This window comes from Rhipicephalus microplus, chromosome 4, assembly GCF_043290135.1.
Source record: "Rhipicephalus microplus isolate Deutch F79 chromosome 4, USDA_Rmic, whole genome shotgun sequence".
NCBI lineage: Eukaryota > Metazoa > Arthropoda > Arachnida > Ixodida > Ixodidae > Rhipicephalus > Rhipicephalus microplus.
The window spans coordinates 122,608,607-122,626,078 of record NC_134703.1 but is presented as its reverse complement, the minus strand read 5'-3'; the positions used below and the strand labels follow the sequence as shown (position 1 = coordinate 122,626,078).

The 17,472-nt window shown below is 48.9% G+C and overlaps 2 protein-coding genes across 2 annotated transcripts in view; both read right to left on the bottom strand.

Annotated features, from left to right (window-relative positions):
- The window catches only part of LOC119172328 (uncharacterized), a 182,162-nt gene extending 173,077 nt beyond the window's left edge, over positions 1-9,085 (bottom strand). Inside the window, exon 1 of the mRNA XM_075893600.1 lies at positions 8,988-9,085. The gene's annotated coding sequence lies outside the window, so the exon portion shown is untranslated. The remainder of the gene's footprint in view (positions 1-8,987) is intronic.
- Positions 9,086-14,768: 5,683 nt separating this feature from the next.
- On the bottom strand, positions 14,769-17,242 carry LOC119172327 (uncharacterized). Its single transcript, XM_037423380.2, has 3 exons — positions 16,926-17,242; positions 15,836-15,868; positions 14,769-15,511 (listed from the first exon to the last, which is right to left on the bottom strand). Exons 1-3 carry the CDS (start codon positions 17,002-17,004, stop codon positions 14,823-14,825), a joined length of 801 nt encoding a protein of 266 aa, XP_037279277.1. The 5' UTR covers positions 17,005-17,242; the 3' UTR covers positions 14,769-14,822.
- Between the last annotated feature and the right edge of the window lie 230 nt (positions 17,243-17,472).

Genomic DNA, 17,472 nt, shown 5'->3' with positions numbered 1-17,472 from the left:
TTATCTAACCAAAAAATTTAGATATTCAAGTGTTTTGCTTGAACTAAAGCCATAAAAACAGTAAAAAAACTTTTATAGAGAAAAAAAAATTGAATTGGTATTTCTACGGTGACACAAGATGGCGCCGTCTTAACAAGGAGTGGCAAAGGGGTCATTTAAAATGTACAGTCGACCCCGAAGGTCTTCTAAAGCATTGGATGCTTCGGCAATTTGTGACTGAATTCAGTCGAACTGATCAATAAATGTTTATAGGGTGTTTGGAAGAGGCTGAAATCTAAATTTGAGGCCGCCTGCTTAAGCAACCGGAACAAAAGGAATATGATATTGCTTTGTGTCGAGTCACGCACCCTAAACATTCGGATGCGACTGTACGTCGTCTCGTTCTCCTGTCGTTCAATACGCTTCCGATTAGACCTAAGACTTATATGAATCTAATTACTTTATGGTTACCTTCTCCCAGGCCCCGCCGCGGTGGTCTAGTGGCTAAGGTACTCGGCTGCTGACCCGCAGGTCGTGGGATCGAATCCCAGCTTCGGCGGCTGCATGTCCGATGGAGGCGGATATGTTGTAGGCCCGTGTGCTCAGATTTGTGTGCACGTTAAGGAACCCCAGGTGGTCGAAATTTCCGGAGCCATCCACTACGGCGTTTCTCATAATCATATGGTGGTTTTATGACGTTAAATCCGACATATCAATCAATAAACCTGCTCCCAGGGCATTGGTTGCTTGGTAACAACTTTATTGGAAGTCCGGCAGAGCTTTCGCCGACCGGGCCTCAGGTCTCCCGCGTGGGGAGGTCAAGACCGTGCCTGAGCTAGCCACCATACCTGAGCTCCACCTCGCAAACCTGCTGGACGGCCCAGAGTTGGTCACCGAGGCTGAGGCTGCACAGGGCAGCGGCCAACCGCGGTGGAATGTTTCCAGATTTAGCACCTTGTGGATTTCTGGTGCAGTCCCAGAGCATGCGATTTAGTGTGGCAACCTCAATATGGCATATCTTGCATAGATTCGTCGGACATATATTGGGGTATAGACTGTTAAACAGCGATAGGTTGGGATACGTGTGCGTCTGCAGCTGTCGTAGGGCCGCCTGCATCCTGTTCAGCTTCCCGCTTGGTGGAGGAAAGGTTCGGCGGGCCAGGTAGAAAGCCTTGGTAATTTCTTTACAGGTCGTCACACGGTTTTTTTGGTGTTTCCCAATAGAGGACGGTCGCCGGCGCGGTTCACGAGCTCGGCGCCTTGGCGTGTGCTGTCTCGTTTAGGTTGCGGTGTGTCTCCGATACCTCTCCCATGTGAGCCGGGAACCACAGTAGTCTGGTTTGAAGCTGTACCTCTTGATAAAATTTCCTAATGCGCAGGACTTTGGCCGCTCGTTGCGATATTCATCCTTTGGCGAAATTTCTTACCGCTTGTCTCGAGTCTTAGAGGACAGTAGTGCATGACGGATCCGGAGCACGAACGCCACTGCTACTTCCTCCGCTTCTTGTGCGTGGTCACATCGAATACTTGCCGATATTCTCGTTTCGCTTTTCCAATCGATGACCATGACTGCGAATCGCGAGTGGTCTGCGTATTGAGCGGCGTCAATGAACCGCGTTCTCATTTCGTCGGCATAAGTGCGCAGGAGAGCTCTTGCCCTGGCCACTCTTCTGCCCTGGTTGTGCTCCGGTTGGACGTTGCGTGGAATTGGCTCAACCCGGATAGCGTCTGGCACAGCGACTTTCTGGCTTTGTTCGGTGTAGTAACGGATACCGAGACTTTCTATGATTTGGCGTCCCGTTGTCGTGCCCGATAGTCTTTCCTGTTGTGAAGTGCGCTGCGCCTCGGCTATTTCGCTTAAAGTGTTGTGAAATGCAAGTTGAAGCAGCGGGTGCGTGCTGGTGGACTCGGGTAGACCCAGTCCCACCTTGTACACTCTGCGGATAAGGACGCTGATCTTGCCCTCTTCTGCCTTGTACCAATTGTGAAATACCGCAACGTACACAATATGACACATGACGAAAGAGTGTATGAGACTATCCTCTCTCATTCCGCTTCTTCTGCTAGTGACCCTCTTGAGAACTCTGAAGGCGTTAGTAGTCTTGGGTTTCAGTGATCGTTTCGCCGTTAGCTCCGTTTGTGTCGATTATCATGCCGAGGATCCTTATTCTTTTTACTATCAGGATCGTTGCTCCGTTACTCGTGCGTAGCCTGATCTCTTCGTATTCTCGTCTCGTCCTCGCCGCCATTCCTCTAGCCCCGAGTGGCCGACACTTGTGCGTGGGGCGGTAGAGCAGGAGTTCGGATTTTTTCTTTGAGCATCGTAGTCCTGTTTCCTCGAGATATTCCTCTACTGTGTTGATTACTAATTGTAACGCCGTGTCGATGGGACCATCTCTGCGTCGGTGCTCCCAGGGCATTAGCCAGAAAACTTTTTTCGGTGGGGTGGGGGTTCGCCCATACTTGTATGTTCACATGTATATGTGTGTGAACAGACATCCTGCCGCTGATAAGGAACCACCGGCAAGATTGCGACCCCCTCCCCATTCAAGGTGATCGCGCGAGGGCCGGTAATCGGCTTTAAGGGGGAGGTGTTGCAATCCTGCCGTTCTGTATCTGCAATGAATGTCGTTGTTTTCTGTAGTGACGTGCCCGGGTAGCGCGGACGCCGCTAGCCGAGTCAAAAGTGGGCGTGAAGCCCACGAAGAATGACCCGACAACGCGTAGTTCACAAACAGCAAAAAGCCCCGTTTAATGCCCACCGATGCCTTTTATACAGAGTGGGGGCACCACCTCCCAGTTACTAGAAGCAACATTTGGCGTCCTCTACATCCCTCCTTCCGGAGCTCTCAAACACAAGTGTTCCAAAAGAGCACTACCAAGAAACAGTCCTTGCAGCAGTCTCACAAATTCAGTCTCCGAGGTGGCACCACGCACCGGCCATATCGTGTGTAACGGTGACCTGGCGATTCTGCAGCAGGTGCAGGAGCTGGAGTGTCCGATGCGTTACCGGTAGCTGCCCGCTGTGGTCCGGGAGACGGCGCCGATGTCGGGGCCGCAGGGTTGGGGATTCCCGTCTCATCTGAGGGGGCCGACTGAGGATTGCTGCAGCGGACAAGGTGTCTGCGGTTTCTCACTAGTATGCCACTGGGCGTCTGGACGATGTACGAGCGGGGTCTCTGAGCCGGGCTTAGGACCGTCGCCCTTGCCCGCGTGTCACGCACCCAGACTTCCTCCCCATCGTCGAGAGCACGAAGGTCATGCGCTGCGTGTCGGTTATGGTAGTCTCTCTGTTGTCTTCGTCTCTGGGTGGCATCTCTGTCATTGAATTATTTCACCTGGGGCCAATCTGGAACAAGGCTTTGAGCCGTCGCTGGCACACGAGTTCGCAGAGAGCGTCCCATGAGCAGTTGGGCCGGGCTGTAGCCAGACACACCGGGAGGGTCACGGTATGCTAGCAGAGCCAGAAACGGGTCTGTGGCCTTCAGAAACAACTCCTTGATCGTGCGAACCATGCGCTCTGCTTCGCCGTTCGTCTGCGGGTAGCATGGACTGCTCGTGACATGCGTGAAACCGTATGTCTTTCCAAAGTCCTCAAAAGCTTTGCAGGAAAACTGTGGCCCATTGTCGCTGACAACAGTCACCGGGATGCCGTGTCGGGCAAATGTGCTCTTGATCGCAGAAATAACGGCTCCCGCAGAAGTGGACCAGAATGTGAGGACCTCAGGGTACCGAGAACGGTAGTCGACAACCACAAGGAACTCTTGATTAGCAAAATGAAACAAGTCAATGGCCACCCTTTCCCACGGAGCTGATGGTGTCTCGGTCGCAATCATGGGCTCACAGCGTTGAACGCGTATAGAAGCACATGCTGGGCAGTTCTCTACGGCTGCTTTAACCTGGCTGTTTGAGACCGGGCCACCACACAGAGCCTCGGGCTACCGCCAAGCACCGATTGACGCCTTGGTGACCATCGTGCAGCAGGTTCACGATGTCTCTGCGTAGTGCTGCGGGCACAACCAGGCATCCACCCATGAACAGCATGTTCTCGCATACAGTGAAGTCTCCCCGGTGGTCCCAGTAATGCGTCATGTTGAGTGGCAGACGGTCTCGTCGAGGCCACCCTTTCATGCAGTATGCTTTCAGCATTGAGCACTCGCCGTATGAAGTTTGGTGAGACCTGAAGTCTTCAAGGCGTACGGCCAGGGTTGAAGGAAGGGCTGCCACGACCAGAGACACAAAAATTTCTGTGCTGTCCTCTTCGGACGTGGAAGAGCCTTCGGGATCCCTAGAGAGGGTGTCTGCCGTGGTCAGGTACTTTCCTGGAACATACTTGACTTTGAACTGATATCGCATGAGCCTTATGCGAAATCTTTGGATACGAGGGGGCATGAGGTCCAGATCGGCGGAACCAAGCAACCTGACGAGCGGCTGATGGTCGGTTTCAACGACAAAGCAGAGTCCACACAGGAATTCCTCAAACCTCTCGATAGCCCAAGAGACACCAAGTGCTTCTTTCTCAATCTGACTGTACCGCTGCTCAGCGGTAGTCAGTGCTCTTGACGCGAACGCAACAACCCGTCGCTCTCCCGTCTGTTGCTCCTGCAAGAGAACCGCGCCTAGCCCGAACGAACTGGCATCTGCCGACACAAGGGTGGGTAGCTCTGGATTGTAGCTGGCCATACAAGCATTATATGCCACCATTCCCTTCAATGTCTCGAAAGAGGTTGCTTGCGCATGGTCCCAGGTCCAGACCGCGTTCTTGTTCAACAGGAGCCGTATCGGGGTAGTGACGGCAGACAGGTTCGGTAAAAATCTTCCAATGTTGTTCAGCATGCCCAGTAAACGACGGACGCCATGCGTATCTGTCGACGGCTTCATGTTCACAATAGCAGATACCTTGTCAGGGTCAGCCGAGATGCCACTGGCGCTCACCACTACACCAAGGAACTTGACGGAAGATACCCCGAAGGAGCATTTCGAGGCATTCAACGTAATGCCCACTTGTTCTAACTTGCGAAGGACTGCTTGGAGTCTGCTGTCGTGCTCGGAACGGCTCCTGCCGAATACTAGAATGTCATCTACCATGTTCACACACCCCTCTAGAATCCGAGACATTTGGCGCTGAAATACTTCGAGAGCGGACGTGATGCCGAAGGGCAGGCGGCGGTAGCAGTAGCGTCCAAACGGTGTTATGAAGGTAGTCAGCTCCTGACAGCTTTCCGATAGCCTTACTTGATGAAACCGCGATTTTGCATCAAGTTTCGAGAAGACCGCGGCATTGCCAAGACGGCCAAGTACCCGGTCCACTGTGGGCATAAGGTGTCTCTCCCGAAGAACTACTTGGTTCAACTTCGTGAGGTCAACACAAATTCTGTATTCGCCATCGGCTTTGAGTACCAGCACAATACCAGCACACCACGGGGTTGGCACTGTGACTCGCCGGATGACTCCGTCCCTTTCCATGGCATCTAAGTCCTTCTTGACTACGCCTTTGAGGGGAATAGGGATGCGCCTAGGAACGCTGAGAGAAAATGGAATCGCTCCCGGCTTGATACGAATGTGGTATTCTTCAGGCATCTCGCCACACGAGGCTGCGGCCTTGTCTGACGTTGGGGGCCTATTCGGAGCTTCCGCATCTTCCACGGTGTCAACAAACTGGACGACTCCCAGGTCCACTACCGCCGAGTACCCCAGCAGAGGAGAGTCAATGTCTGCTACAACGTACAACGTTTTGCATACCGACTGGCCTCGCCATGACAGGGTAGCAGGAAACGTCCCAAGCAACCTTAGGCGGCAGCGGCCCGGCCCCATCAACCGTTCATTATCGGGTTTGTCAAGGTCTACTGGGCACCCGGCGAAGCTCGGAGGTACGACCGAAACGTCCGCCCCAGTATCCACTTTGAATTGAAGGGGGCGTCCGTTGACATGAACAACAACGTGCCGGTGTTCTGTTTGCGAGGCATCCACGGCGTGACATGAACAACAACGTGCCGGCGTTCTGTTTGCGAGGCATCCACGGCGCAGAGCTGGATTTGGCTTAAACGCCTAGTATTATTCGAGTGGCAAACCGCCGCGAAGTGTCCCTTCTTGCGGTATTGTTTGCATGTGGCCCACCGTGCTGGGCACTCAGATCGCGGATGAGGGGCGTGGCCGCAAAAATCGCATGCCGACTTCGGGCCGGCGCTGTACTCGGGAGGCCGACAGACGTTACTTTTACTTCGGGCAGCTTCACATGCTGGGGCGTCGGCCATTCGGTACTGGTTGCTTGCAACGGCGTCGACGTTCAGTGCGTCTGGTGCAAGGCCTGTCCCCTGACGCCACAATTTCTCATTTTCAGCGTCTTCGTACTGACGCGCTTAGATGAGCGCCTCGTCCAGTGTAAGCTTTGGATTGCAGCAGAGCTGGTCGGTCAAGCGAGAGTCAAGCAAACCTATGACAAATCTGTCCCGAACCAGCCGGTCGTCGATTTCCCGAGAGGCGTATAGTCGCACTTCTTCACGAGATTTCGGAGCGCCGTGAAAAACGCGTCGACTGACTCGCCTACCGCTTGCGTGCGCTTGTGGAACCTACTCGACTCGTATACCTCGTTGACGGGGTGTACAAAATATCCCGATAGACTTGTTGTCACGTCGGAGTTCCAGCGATAGGCCTCGGCGTCTGACATGAGAGACGAAAGCACCTCGCGACCTTGGGGACCCATACAGTAGAGGAGCGTGCGTACCTTGGTTTCTTCGGGGGTGGAGGACAGTCCTGAGGCGAAGGAGTAATCCTCGAATTGTTGAAGCCACGCCGTTCATTGGGCTGGGTTGCCAAAAGTGAACTGCAGCGGAGTTCGCAATGTGAAGCTGGCGGTCACGGCGGAGGCGGCGGCTGGGTTATTATTATTTTATTATTTTATTTTCTAAATACTGTTAGCCTTTCGGCTGTTACAGGGGTGGGACATACCAATAATGTCAAACATCAATATATTCAAATCATACAGCAATTCAAACAGCAACACTTGAACTTGGAATTGTTACTTGACATACATAGGAAACACCAACTTTGAGGCTGAAGGAAAAAACAGTGCAGTCGTAGTAAGCATACAAATAAATTGTAATAAATTAACATAGTAGACCATGCTTACAGAAAAATATCTTTGAGCCCTTCCTCAAATTCTTCTAATGAATCACAATGAACCAGTGGTAATGGCAAAGCATTCCACTGACGAATTGTTTTTGGAAAGAATGAATTCGCATATACATTGACACGCTGTTGTGGCACTTCGTATGTGTAATCATTTACATTTCTCAGGTTTCTTCCGTGGCGTGGCGTTAAGTATTTTGTTGTGTTTATGTTTAATTTATTTTTTGACTATAAAAACAAGAATTTCATCCTTGCCAATTGCCGTCGTTCAGCTAAAGTGGGCAGTTGAAGAGAGCGTAGCATTTCTGTTACTGACTCAGTCGAGGAGTACTTTGAAAGAATAAACCTGGCAGCTCGCCTTTGTACTCTTTCTAGCATATTAATGAGGCCAATTTCCGAGGGATCCCACACAATGCTGGCATATTCAAATGTTGGCCGAATATACGTAAGATATGCTGCTAGCTTAACGGGAGTCGTAGCAAGTCTTAATTTTCTTCGCAAGTACCATAGTTTTCTCTTATCCTGCATGTTGCACGATTATTGCAGGATCCCACTTCTGACACCATGTAGTGACGTGCCCGGGTAGCGCAGACGCCGCTAGTCGAGCCAAAAGTGGGCGTGAAGCCCGCGAAGAATGACCCGACAACGCGTAGTTCACAAAAAGCAAAAAGCCCCGTTTAATGCCCACCGATGCCTTTTATACAGAGTGGAGGCGCCACCTCCCAGTTAGTATAAGCAACAGGTGGCGTCCTCTACACCGCGAGATGACTCGAAAAGAGACCATGGTTGCTCCCGCTTGAACACGCTGCCAGCAGTCGCCGCAGCGCGCAGGCCACGCGTCACCGTGTTCCCTTTCATAAAAATTGACGCTGTATATCTTAAAAACCAACATGGACACGTTTACGAGAAATAAAACAGGATTTCGCACTGTTCAGGGCAAAGTCCTGGTGTCTTCCTTGTGCCGTGTGTCCGCGCTACACGTTTTTACGATGACGTCATTCTAAAAAGCTCACGTTTTGACCCTTTTAATGTACATGTATATATATCCTTCAGTTTTTCGCAATTTTTTCAGTTCACAGTAATAATAGCCTGAATATGATTAACTAATTTGCCATTGTTGTGCTACTTCCTGCGGTGCTGCATGCAGTCGACATGGAACGACGATCACGTGATGCCATTTTTCTTCACAGAACCTTACTCTAAAGACGGAAAGCTGGCATACAGAACATGTGTTCTTTTTTTTTACTTTCCCCTTAAATCAGTTTAGTTTCGAAACCAATTCATGTGTACTGGGATCTATATGGAAACAACAAGAGTTTGGAAAACGTGACCACTGTTTTCGGTGGTGCTGTGTGCCACAATTAGAGCACAGCGCACGCAGAAGAGCAGGTCGTAGATTCACATTTACGGTTAAACTTCAAGGATATAGTGAACATATCCCAACGCATGGCTTACATAGCTAGCTTAGAAGTGACAATGAGCCGAAGTTCCGCGCACGTGTTTGCGGCAAGCACTTAGCGTGTGGACTAGGAACGCCTATATGTGATAACGAGTTAACACATGACGATAACGAGTTAACACATCGCCCTCTTCGAGTGAAGGCGCCCACACCTCGAAGTCTTCTCGAAAATCACTTCGGGGACATCATTTCTCGCAGAGAAACCCATCCTACGTGCGCTGAACGGGGAAAATGTTGGGGGGAAAAGTATACCGTTACACAGGAGAAAATGAGGGGTGACGCTGTTTATGAAAGGCAGTAATCTGTGAACGAGTTCCTGATTTGAAACAGATAAGAACGAAACCTCGTAAGAAAGCCGTTACAATGCATTTTTTTTTCGAATTTCGTCGTTTTCTTTTGACGTCTGCCCGTGAAAGCTCACCTTTAGCTTGCAGGCTCAAGTGTCTGGTGAGTTAAAGAGCTTCTCGATCGCAAACCTTCTGGAACAGGACCGTGGGCAGCGCTGTCGGTCACTTTCCGATGTTCAATACCAACAGAGTTTGGACCGAACTGGAAGAGAATAGACATTTCAAGCGCTAATTTCTGTGGCGAAGCGAGGTTGTTTGGGAGGTTCTACTTCCAACCGCCCAGATATCATTTTATTTTGTATATGTATACACAAGCGCTCACATGCTGACACCTGTCAGATTACATACAAAGGGAATTCAGAACCCCAGAAAAAACTTCTTGCCTACGACCCTGGATAAGTACGCTCGTAGTTTGTGCTCATGAACAGGCTGACCTTTTTAATCTTTTTTTTTTTGCTTTTCATGAGCTTGGATATCAGCAAAGAGAAAGGGAGAGAATGAGAGGCATTCCAACGTTGTGGCACAGAGACGTGCTCATGCAAGGTTGGTTGGTTGGTTGGGTTGGCTGGCCCTGGCGCAACCCATCATGGGTGATCACCCATGAAACGAGCGGTGCTTTGCTTTATTAAATAATTTTTATAACCTCAAAATATTTAGCAATGTAGGGCTACAGAGTACATGAGCAAACTTTCCCCTCCTCGAAAACGATTTCAAGACAGAGCATGCCCTGAACCTAATGAAAAAAAAAAAAGGTACTGCTTAGGCGAACAAAGCATTAACAAATCGAATGTCGGAAGCCGCATGCTTCCAGAAGACTGTGTTTTCTTTGTTGGAGGAAAGGGGTACCATTTAACTGGTGGAATAAGTCCCTGGCCCCACAGGTGATGCCAACGGAGGAGAAGCTGAGGAACTGGGTGTAGAAGCAAAGTGAGGGCATGCCCACTACTGGTAGGGGCGACCTTTACATGGGACGCTGGGAACGCTTAGCCCAGTCTGGGTCCTCAGGAAGTCACCGAATGCACATCGGGTGGGCTCGGCTCGGTGCTCCTTTCTCGCTCGCTGGATTCCGTGCCAACCGGCTGTGCCCTTGCAATCTCGGACGACAGTGCACCTCTGGCCGATTGGGATGGTCCTACGCCAACTCCTGCCACCACTCCCTTACGACGACGAAAGCGTAGATCTGGCCGACTTGATTACCCCTACGCCATCTCCTGTCGCCGAGAAGAACTCTCGCCAGGGGTGCCCCGTCCTCCGACTCCTGCGGCCATCTCCATCTTTCCTGTCTTGTCTTCACTTCCGTCGTTCGCTGTCCCTGCGCCTCGCTCTCTCCTTCATCTCTCTCTATCTTTTCACCGTTTCATTTTATCCTTTTAATCCCTTCTCTGCCTTAATCCCTCGTGAGCTACTGCCGAGGTGTCCTCCCCCTGAGAGACAGTTACGGAGCTCACTTTTCTCTTCTTTTCATTTTTAAAATCACTTCCCCCCTCGATCGGTGCTCCTTCCCAAGTGGCACCCAAGGCACTTGTACCCTCGTCCCCGTTTGTTACGCCACTGCCTGCTCCTAAATCTTCAAAATCTTCAGATATGCAGGACAATTTACTTATTGCGTTTCGCCCAACCTAAATGCGAACGTTGTGGCCCATTTCGTGCAGGCTTTGTGTGGTTGTGACCCGAAACCGAACAAGCGTTCTCAAACTTGGCAGCGCAACGCTGTATACCAACTTGTCGCGCTGGTTTATGTCAAGTACACTAAATGTAGACACGATATCGATAGAAATATAGCAATGCATAGAGAAGTATATCGATAAACAAGCTTAAATGAGCTGCATATGCCTAAATTTATTTTTCAGCGATCCTATCAGGAAGTTCATAGCTCAGAATTAATCGCTCTTATCCCTAGCGGTAAACCAAGCCATGTGAGTACATTCGCGTAAAACGTACATCATTACCGAGATATCATAGCTTGGAACATATACATTCAAAATTTTTCGAACACATAAACAAAAGATGCGTACGCGGGAGTGCAAAGTCAGCCATAGTTTTACCAGAGTTATAATATCGATTGTCGGCTCTAATTTTGTTAAAAAAAATCCAGTTAATGGCTTCTACCATGAGACCACATGTCGGGGCTATAAATGCAAGAGCGGTGCACAATCTGCGAAAACGTCAGACAACGACTTAGTTTACCATGTACAGATATATCAAGCTTGCGTATGGCACAGGAAGATACAAAGAGACGAAGAAGCGACACAGAGCAAATTGGTATGTAATCAAGGGCAGATCCAGCTACACATTTTAGGGGAGGTGTCACTTAGAGTAACAGCTGAGGAGAGGGGTGGAGCCTTTTTTTGTTGTTTTCATTAGCACAAGAACCTCTTCAATGCATGAATAATTGTCTATTTTGTTGCTCATAGTGGTCCCACTCATTTAATCTAATTGGTAATAAAAGGCGGAGGACAAGATCTGAAGGCAGGAGGGGGGCGCTGTCACAAGCTTTGGGAGGGGAGGGTGCGATCACTCTCTCACCCCCTCCCCCTTCTCTCAATTTTCCATTGTATGTAATAGTAATTGATGTTGAGATTGAATGTCAAATTCTCAGAAGCATGATCCGATTTCGAGGGACGCCACAATGAAGGCTCCGGAAGTGTCGGCCATCGGAAGTCATTTAATGTGCACCTAAATATAAGTACACAAGCCTGAAGAATTTTCTCCTTTGTCGAGGATGAAGCCACCGCGGCCGGGATCTGCCTGCTGGCCCTCGGGTCAGCAATCTAGTGTCAGAAACTAAGCCAGGGGTCTCAGATACGCTACCAGCATACCTTTAGCTAACGGCACTGCCCGCACTGTCGTGAACTACAGAGACATGACCGATATCCATTTCTTATTTTGTGAGGGACCTTATGCGATCACAGTGTTAAAACATAACCGTGGAGCGAAAACAATGTTTTAGAATCGGCGTCGCGGTTTTGAAGATAAACAATGTTTTAGAATCGGCGTCGCGGTTTTGAAGATTGTGGTAAACAGTATCGATATGTTTCTGAAACACTGAAGCGAAATGCCCTTTTGAGTATGCGCTGTATCAGGGGCGTAGTCAGGGGGTGACACAATGAACCTATGCCCCCCCCCCCTCCGAGTTAGTTTTCGCCATGGCATAGAGAGCGAAATCGACCACTGCATGAATCAAAAAGGTGCCCCCCCCCCCCCCCGAAAAAAGGACTGACTACGCGCCTACATACGGCAAAGGCCTTCTTGCCCCTGCCCCCACCCCTCCCTCCCGGTTCTTTTACTGCCCTGGCCCTCGTCCTGTGACCTCCCATGAATGACAATGGGGACAACATATTGTTGAATTCCAATGGCGGAGTCGGAGCAAGTTTTTCTGCTCCTTTCAGAGCAAGTGTGTTCCAATGACAGAGTGAGAGCGAGAGTCAAATGTTCCAATGAGAGAGCCGGAGTGGATTCAGGGCGGGAGTCCCTCCGTGGAGCAGGAAAAACTGCTCCGCCGAAATCGGTGGAATGGACCGGAACTCAGCGTGACGCATTTCCTTTAACACGTTTGCCTGCTTGGGGGCGCGGCTGGCGCGGCGCGAGTTGTGTTGATAATGGCGGACGGCATGGACGGCTCGGCTACCTCGGCAAAGCGCGCGGCAATGCTTCTGCTACTCGATAGCGACAGCTCTGAGTCGGAAAGCTCAAGTACTGACACAAGTGATTCGTCGGACAGCGACAGCGACGCTAAAGCTTGCGCTTACGAGCGGGAATTTAACAAGTTGTTCCGCATTCCCGCGAAGAGGCCCAAAGTCGTCGGCTTCATCGAGGACGTCGTTCGGCAGTACTCGGACCACAAGGTAAAGAAATAGAAAAAAAGAAGGAAAGTATTATGCTCAAGGTTTAACACGTTCTGGTGTTTTCGTTTGTTTCTTTTCTTGAGCAGTTCCGGAGGCACTTTAGGCTGGCTCGACCTGTGGCCGAAAAGTTGGTCGCGGAGTTTGCTGTCTCGACAATGTGCCCTTCGAGCACACACGGAGGAGTTCAAGCGAAATCCGCGGAAACGCATGTCTTGACATTTATCTGGTTAGTTACACCTCCCCACCTTCACCCCCCCCCCCTTTCTTTTTCTTTGTACGATGCCTGCACAAGAACGCATTTGACTATGAGCCTGTTGCTTACAGTGCAGTGTGATCTGAAGCTGTTTTTTTTTTCTTTCGGGTACCTGTAATCCCCCTGCGCAGGTACGCGGCCAACAAAACCTGCATGCGAGACGTGGCAAGCCGTTTCGACATGTCAGAAAGCACCGTGTACAGAGTTCTTCAGAGAGTAGCACAGTTCCTGATGACGCTGGGACCATCGGTGATCAAGTTTCCCGCAGACTTGGAGAACCTCACTAGCAGTTTTGAGAAGGTTTGCTTTGATTTTATTTATTGTGAGGACCAATAATATTGGCCGGCCAAGCTATGTTGATCATATCACAAACACGAGTGCACATTTTATTGTGGGTTATTTCAAGCTCAATTTTACGCTGAGGTGGGACTTTAAGAAAAATGTGATAGGTCGTGATGATAATACCGAGCTTCATCCAGTTGTGTTCGAAACATTCAACTTATGTCTCTCCTGCAGTCACAGTCGATTCCTTGCATGCGGATGATGCTGCATGCTTTGTCATTTCTGTTCAGATGTACGATACAATATGGATGAGGTTTGGTTTTAAATTTAAGAATTAAATTGCAATTACGTACTTCAACTCCCTTTAGGAAAAAACATATGCAGGCTTTGTTTTGTTTTCTCTCCCATTTTACCATTGTAAAAAGAGAGGTGGATAGCAAGAAAACGTGTAGTATATGGTGTGGACAGCAATGTATGTTATCTTAAATAGTTCTTAAAGTTGAATTTTGGTTTGCATTTTGAATCTTTACCATAAAATATATTGTGCTGAGTCATGAAGCGTATGCTGTGATTGTGAGTTAATGGGCTTGATCACCAGTATTTCCTGTTAAAACTCCTCGCAAATGCTCATTTCTTGCTCAGGCATGGATGATATCACTCATTAGAAGAGTACAACTTGCTTGCAGGTGTCTGGAATGCCTGCTGTTATTGGCTGTATAGATGGATCGTATGTCAAGATACAGTGCCCAGCCAACAAGGTTGCGTCCACATACTGCAACAGGCACCATTACCTTTCACTAACGCTGCAAGCCGTCTGTGACCACAAGAGGCGCTTCCTCGATGCGTTCACTGGAACCTCCAGCAAAATGCATGATTCTCATGTGTTTAGCTTATCGCCTCTTTCAAAGAACATAGCTTCAGTATGTCAGGGCCGTTATCATATATTAGGGGACGCAGCATATCCGCTGCGGGAGTACCTGTTGACACCATAAAGGGATTACGGTGCAATGAATAAGCAACAAAAAAGCTTCAATTTTAAGTTTTCAGGCACACGAGTGCTCATTGAAAATGCATTTAGCACACTCAAGAAGCGCTTCAGGCAGCTCATGTACCTGGAGTTGCACACTATCCACTGGCTCAATAAGTTTATTATAAGCTGCTGTATCCTTCATAACTTGTGCATCGATTACGGTGATGAAGAGCCAGATGATGATGATGATGATGGAGCACCCAATGCTATTCAGTGGGAGAACTGCACAGATAACCACAGTGATAAAACTGATGAGGAGCGAGCTTTGCACAAGCTTGGCGAAATTAAGCGTGCAAAGGTATTGACCAAGCTCCTGCAAAGTGATTGTGGGAAATAACACCATAATTCTCTGTTTTGTCTGAACTGGCCCTTTAGTTCCCCACAGTAGTTTGGAGGCTGTGTGTGTGCACCAATGCGCAGCCCCCTTTATATACACAAACACATGTTTTGCACTGCACATTTTATTTCAACTATCTAATAGTATTTTAGTCCACTGAAATTATTCATTGTCTAGGCCAAGAAATCGGCTCAAAAGCTTCATTTTTTCTTCGTGTTGTTTTGCTTTTTCTTGCCGAATGCGCTCCTTCTGCTCTTGCCTCTCTTGATGACGCTTCCTTCTTTCATTCTCGCGTTCAGTTCGTTTTTTTTCTTTTTCTTCCTGAATTTTCCTCATTTCATCAAAGAAGTGATTCATTTCCAGTAATCTAGAAGCCGAGGGTTTCGGCTTTTTGGGCTCAGGCTCCTTCGTTGTGCTGGTAGACTCCTGGCTAGTTGAACCTTGGCTTGTCAGCTCCTGGCTCCCTGATGCTTGGCTCGTCGACGCTTGTCTGGGTGGTCTTTTTATGGAGACTATTCCAGAGCTGTCCCTGAGCTCTTCTGGCTGAAGGCTGTCATCTAGCCAGCGTATTCTGGCAATGTCATCTTCAAAAGGAACGTCGCAAGGAGAATTCCTCGATTTGCTGTTATGTGCTGCAGCGCTTCTTTTTCGTCGCATGACTGTTTTGTAGCGGATGCAGCACTGGTCACCTGTTTTAGGGACCCCGACAGCCTCTGTAATGTCGGCCGCTATTTTGGCAAACATTGCCTTTTTATTTTTAAATTTTTTCATCGGCCCTATTTGGGAAAAATACTGCTGGTAGTACTCGAGCAACAGCTTTGTTTCTCCCGCCGTCCACTCACAGCCTGTACCTGAAAAAAAAAGTGCTTGAGACATTTGTACAGACGTTACCAGTTGCACGTCACCCGACACAGTTGTTAGAGAGTTGTGGTATTCTGCTGTGTTGGTATTAATGTAGAGCTTATAGGCATATATAAGCACCAACCTGTTTTAGTTTGTCTTGATATCGATTTTTCTACTTTGATTTTTGTCGTTACAGTGCTTGGTGTTCTTTGCACTGATCTAACTGTATATATCATGTATAATTCATTACTTGAATGCATTTGTATCCTCTCCTGCTAGGGCCTCTAAATGGGCCTGCAGTTTTCTCTAAATAAATAAATAAATGGACTCACTGCGTTGCTCGCTCATTTGGCTGTGTTCTGGCACTGTGAATGGAAAAACCAAATGCATTGTTATTCATACAGCTGGTATACATGAAGCGACATAACGACCAATTTGTGTTCTGTGACACAAATTGCTGTACATTGAAGCACCATGTGAATTTCATGCAACTATGTATGCACTTAAGCTAAGCCATGTGAGGCTTCCTAACACAGCTTCACAAAACAGTAACTCTATGTTTGCTATGCTATCTCATCACGACACAAAATTTTGAATAACAATTTCACGTAAGCATACATGGTGGCATGCAAGTTCTTCAACAATAGCTCAACACATTGTGCACATTCTTGATTGAATTACACACTCTCATCATGATGCACAGAGTTTCTGATCAGCTGACTGTTCATCAAAATGAAGCAGGATCTTTCAGGCCTGAAACAGGCAGTGACACTCCAGGAAAAGCAACGTAATTTCTGTGGACTGAGACCGATTCCCAATTTGGATGTGCTCAATGTCCTGAACTTGGTAACATTGCCAACCCATTAGATAGCAGAACATGCACACACGCTGCTACCTCTGCAGCTAAAATTTCCTGGGGGTTCCTTTGAAGGTATCGCGCCGCAAATGCGTACCTGCCAACCTAGAGACATCTGAAATCGGGAGATTCGCCGCGGGAGCGGAGTAGGGGGCAAAAAACAATTGTTTTGGACGATCGGTCCAATTGCCCTTATACCAAACACGCTTGTCACCAACGCGGTTCGTTTCTATTCGTGTGGCTACATTCTAAAGTGATAGGAAGTCGCTTCTTACTAATGACGCCGTTCCGTGCAAGAACAGCGGCGTCACGCGCACGTTTACTTTTTGCTGTATATTTACAGCGGTGTTTGTGCAATCAATGCGGTGAAGGTTTTCGTTCTCTACGGACACAGGCAAACGAACAACGGTATGACGCATGCGATGCGTTTCAGTGACATGATCGCATCAGCAGTAGAGCAACGTTGCAACATGAACATAGCGCGTGCAGACAATCGCTCCACCCAACACGTGTGTTGCATTCAACTTACAATTACAGCACAGTGTTGAAATTGAGGAGACACTTACCATGTTGCTCCGCATACTGTGTGGTCACCATCGCAGACATCGTGGACAATAGCTGCTGCACGCTTGGCGTGATATCCATTTCACACAGGTGAATAGCGCTGAACAAGCAAACGAACGATGCGGCGATGCTGGTAAGCCCCGTGGTAAACAGACAGCGGAAAAGACCACGCGCAAGGTATCCTGGGTAACGCGGCAGCTTCCGCCTTGCTCCAGCAGGGCGGGTTGTGTTCCGATGGCGGATTTGGAGGATTTGCTCTACGCCAGAGTCGAGTGCTCCCTCGCGGAGTCAGTCGGCTGCACCCACTCCGCCATTGGAATTCAACAATAAACTGAGTAAGAGGAATACCGCTACCTTTTCAGTTGATGTCCGGTGTCCTTTAGAATGGCGTCCGGTGCGGTTGCGATACCAGATTGGAATGCCTCACGCCACGCGCTGTTCTCGGCCCAGAAGCCGCAGAGGGGCGCTTCACAAAACGTCAACCTTTCTCAATCAATTGTGCATGCCCAAGACTACTGTGATGGATGACAACATAAAACACTGTAAATA

Excerpts from the sequence above, each read along its gene's own strand:
- LOC119172327 (XM_037423380.2), bottom strand. The coding sequence starts at position 17,004 with ATGGATATCACGCCAAGCGTGCAGCAGCTATTGTCCACGATGTCTGCG. Across the intron at positions 15,869-16,925 it reads ACAGTATGCGGAGCAACATG|TGCCAGAACACAGCCAAATG; the intron begins GTAAGTGTCTCC and ends TTCCATTCACAG. Across the intron at positions 15,512-15,835 it reads CCAAATGAGCGAGCAACGCA|GTACAGGCTGTGAGTGGACG; the intron begins GTGAGTCCATTT and ends TTTTTTTTTCAG.